The 4,429-nt window shown below is 46.3% G+C and overlaps 1 protein-coding gene across 1 annotated transcript in view; it reads left to right on the forward strand.

Moving 5' to 3' along the window:
* The first annotated feature begins 1,510 nt into the window (after positions 1 to 1,510).
* Positions 1,511 to 4,429, forward strand: part of DDAH1 (dimethylarginine dimethylaminohydrolase 1) — a 95,836-nt gene continuing 92,917 nt past the window's right edge. Inside the window, exon 1 of the mRNA XM_017729966.1 lies at positions 1,511 to 1,843. Within this exon, the coding sequence (XP_017585455.1) occupies positions 1,790 to 1,843 (54 nt within the window). The 5' untranslated portion in view covers positions 1,511 to 1,789. The remainder of the gene's footprint in view (positions 1,844 to 4,429) is intronic.

Consider the following 4,429-nt stretch of genomic DNA (forward strand, 5'->3'; position numbering starts at 1 on the left):
AGGGGGGGGGGGGGGGGGGGGGTGGGGGGGGGGCCAGCCTCTCCCGCAGAGGGATGCCGTAACCCCGGGGACGGGGCGGTGCGATGGGTGTCCCGCAGGGGACAGAGATGTCGCTGCCGCCCGGGCTGCGGAGCCCGGCCCCGAACTCCTCCTCCTCCTCGGGGGTGTCCCCGCGGCCCCCGCCGTGCCCGGCAGAGGGGATCGTGTCCTCAGCACTGCCGACCCTCCTCCCAGCGGTGGCCAGGCCCCTCCCAGGCCAGGCCTGATGGAGTTCCCATTGTAGGGTTTTTCCCTTCCTCAACTTCTTGTCTTCATGGTTTTCTTTTCATTCAAGTAAATTGGATTGACTTTTTACTTTGTGATGGTTTGGGGGTTTGGGAAAGGTATTGGGATGAAAGCTCCAGGCACTCTTTGCCCAGAACTTGTGCTTCAGAAAGTGGCAGCGGTTTCATTCATTACTTGTATGCCTCAAAATTTGGCCAGAAATGACAATGGTTGAAAGGGAAAACCAGTTCTCAGTGATATGCAACTGTCTCTGGAGACTGCCAATATGTACCCTGTAATGCCATTTCTGATGACAGGAGTTATTTTATGTGTCCATCAAGAATTGGAGAGAGACCACCAGCAAGCTTTGATGGCTGCCACTAATGGTAGTAAGGACTTTCCATCCCTACTGATTTAGCTGAGCCCCAGCTGGTGACAAGGAGGAGCAGGGCTCTGTGCCATTTCCAGACTCCAAGCTATCCACTAGGCTGGTCTTCCCTTGGTTTTACAGGTGTATGGGTTTTTCTGTGGTTTTAAAAATCCAAAGTACTTTTTAGATGGGGAATCTGACTGGTACTTTTTTCCCAGGATGACTCTTCACAGAGCAGCATTATGATGAGGAGGAAAACATTTGTGATTGAACACCTTGATTAATGAAAATTTTCAAAAAATTTTAAAAATTTTGAAAAAGAAGAAGCTAACACACCACTGCATGTGTGAATTGACCAGTTTTGCCTTTCAGGGATTTATGCAAACACTTGTTTGTTTAATTACATCTAATTTAAGGACATACACCAAGCATTTTGCTTTGATCTATGATTTTCACAACATTCAGCAAATGCCACAGGAAAAGTCAATGAATAGTGCCTTTTCTCACTTGGTTTCATGTCTTACCACACATTCACACAATTTTGATGGGAAACTAACTGAACCTACATTTGCTCAAGAAAAGGTCACTTCGAAAGCTTTGAAGAACCTTTTAACAAACCTGTCCTGAATTTCAAGTAGTTGACAACACTTGAGATACTTTGAGTTTCTTTGGTGTTCAGGTTAGACTGTGAGCCTTTCCCTGCACACACTTCCCTGTCTTAAACCATGACCCAGCATTTACACTCCAGGCTGTGCCTACATATCCTGGATGTAGATCAGGAAACAGGAAGAAGTTTGGTGTATCTTCCTTTTTTAGATTTTGTTCAGTGTAATGTACTGTTCCAGAACTTTGTTGGCCTATGTGAACTGGGAAATAGCCCCTGCTTCATGTCATGAAGAGTATTCTACCGGTTTCTCACTTTTTGTGCTGTAGAGAATCGCTGGGACCTTGGCTAATGCAAAGCATGAATTTGACACTGTTGGCTTATGTAGCAGCTATTACAGATTTATTGAGTATATCCTGTCATTTTCACAGGCCTGTGTCTCTCCAGGGAAAGGGCTTTCCAGAAAAACAAGTCAAGAAAAAACAACTGGCTTGATTTCCCTCCAGCCAGCATCAGTTTTTCCCAGCTGCACATAGGGACCATGGAGCAGCATGAAGGGCAGTGTGGGACAGAGGCTCCCCCAGGTGCTGGTGCTCCCACTGACAGTAAGTATCCAGCACCAAACTGGAGAACACCAGAGGTTTACAACCATGTGGACTCTAGAGAAAGATCTTATTCAATCCAGCATCCAGCCCTTTTTTTGTACTGTGTTTAATTTCCTCTTTCTCATTCTCTTTTTCTGTTGCTGATCCATTGCTGTGTGTTTCTTCCATCTCTCCTACTCTTTCTTCTCTTTTTTTTCTGTTCTGATCTTTTCCCTGCATCCTTCCCTCTTCTGGTATGTCCTGGTTTCGGCTGGGATGAAGTTAATTTTCTTCCTAGTAGCTGGTACATTGCTATGTTTTGGATTTGGATGAGAAGAATGTTGACAGCACACTTGTTTCAGTTGTTGCTGAGCAGTGCTTGCACTAAGTTGAGGACTTTTCAGCTCCTCCCCCCACCCCACCAATGAGGCTGGGAAGCACAAGAAGCTGGGACAAGACACAGCAGGGACAGCTGATCCCAACTGGCCAAAGGGACATTGTGTATGATATGACACACGGTCAGTGTATAAGCTAGGGGGAAGCTGGCCAGGGGCCACTACTTGGGAACGGGCTGGACACTGGTCGGGGTGGTGGGAAATTGCGTTGGGCATCGCTTGTTTTGTATGTTCCAATTCTTTTATTGTTATTAATATTATTATTATTCCATCCTTTTCTGTTCTATTAAACTGTCTATATCTAAACCCATGAATTGTACTGTTTTTCCCCATTCCCTCCCCCACCCCGCTGCAGTCTGTGAGCGGCTCCGTGGTGTTGAGCTGCCTGCCGGGTTAAACCACGACAGTGTTTACCTACCTTGGGCTGGGCCTCTCCCGCAGCCTCTGCCAGGCCGCTGGTTCCTGCTGCACTAAATCAGTCCTCCCAGAGTCAATGGCTCCTCTCAGTCACTCACAGGAGGTGCAAATCCAGTGGGGCAAATTAAGCATAGCAATGCACAGGCAGAGCAGCCAAGTAGCCAGGAGGCTTCGGCAGCTAAAATTCAAGTGGGTTCAGAATTTTTTCCTTGCTTTGATTTGCTGAGAGTTTATGCTAAATTCTTTTGAGTATGGCATTTCCTATTTGTTTTCTTCCTCTTCCCTACTGCCCTCCCTTCAGCTATGCTCATGCCTGTCAGTTTTTGTACAGTCTGTGCCTTGCTTGTGGTTTCTAATATGCAGGGGGTTTGCTTTGCAGTATTTGTGCACTGAGAGGCTTTGTGAGTGTGCTGCCTTTTCCTCTGGCGGCTGTCAAGGTGTCGTGGAAGTTCCCATTGTGTGGAAGGGCAAGGAGGACTTGTGAGCCTCCTCATCCAGCAGGGAAGCAGAGAAGGAAAATTTGATGTCATATTCAGTTGTGCTTATTGCTGCTTTGGTGTGTGAGCTGCATGGCTGTACTTGCAGTTTACATGGACACAGGATACCTGCAACTTACATGGACATAAGGGACACAGTAATGTGGCAGAGGCAGGAAGCATCCCTGCTGACAGTCACAGTCAGCAGGCTCCTGATGAACCCCTGACAAGCAGTGTGTCTGTACTGCATGGCTTCCTCACACCGGGCTGGATGCAGAAACATGCAGCAGTTACAGCCAGCTCCTGCTTAGTTCCTCCAATCACAGACTCAAAATGCCTTTGTCATGGTCATTCAAGGATCTGACATTAACTTTATTTCGGCATCAGGGACTACCATTACCCCAGTGAGATGGGTGAATTACTTAACACATGTTCACCTACTCTCATGCAGGTGTATTTCAACACTAGGCTACATCCAGAAGATGCAGTTTGCATCGAGCACATCCCTATAGCTGAAGTTTGCAATGGTAAGACTATTGTGGGCTGTGTCTGTCCATTGCACAAAATAAAAATAATCAGGTGGTCCTAGCTAGCACCTGGCTGCATATGGATTTCTTAGTTATGTCTGTTGTTTTCATCCCATGCAGTCATGAAGCTTGCAGAAGGTAGCAATATAGCCTGTAATCTCTTTATAGATTCCAGAAAAGAATTCACAGCTATGTCTCATGACTTTCATGAAGGAGGCTGAGGTGTCAGAGGCATACACAGGTTCTTTCCCAGCATCTGCTGAGATGAAGGTCTCAGACAGAGATCTCACCACAGAGAATTAATCATCCCAAGTGACCTCAGTAGAAACATCTTAACTTTAAACTTTGGTCTTCAGAGTGGAGGATTTCCCAGTGGAGCAATTCATGTGCACTGACATCTGCTAAGACAAAATAACCATGCTCAGAAGAAAGTTGCTCATGTTGGCAAGGAGTTACTGGAGCCAGCTGAACCTGAGATTGCTGTCAACTGGGCTGTGCCTGAGAAATTCTTCATCAAAGCACACTTCCAGGCTGTGATCCATAATGGTTGTCAGCTGCTGTCTGCCTTAGTCTACAGCTTAGCTGCACCTCAGAGACAACCAGCTCCTGCTTGTGTCTGTGTTGTGGGACTGTCTGCCCAGAACATGCTCTCCTTGGCAGGTTCAGGTTTGTTTGTTTTCTTTTTCTACATTTGAAATATATTGCAAACTCTTCTTTTCCTGCAGGTGCTTTATTTCATTATAATTAATAATCACAGCTACATTTCCTTTAGGTTAATTTGTGTTAAAGCTG

Source organism: Corvus brachyrhynchos, unplaced genomic scaffold (genome assembly GCF_000691975.1).
Source record: "Corvus brachyrhynchos isolate BGI_N302 unplaced genomic scaffold, ASM69197v1 scaffold101, whole genome shotgun sequence".
Lineage (NCBI taxonomy): Eukaryota > Metazoa > Chordata > Aves > Passeriformes > Corvidae > Corvus > Corvus brachyrhynchos.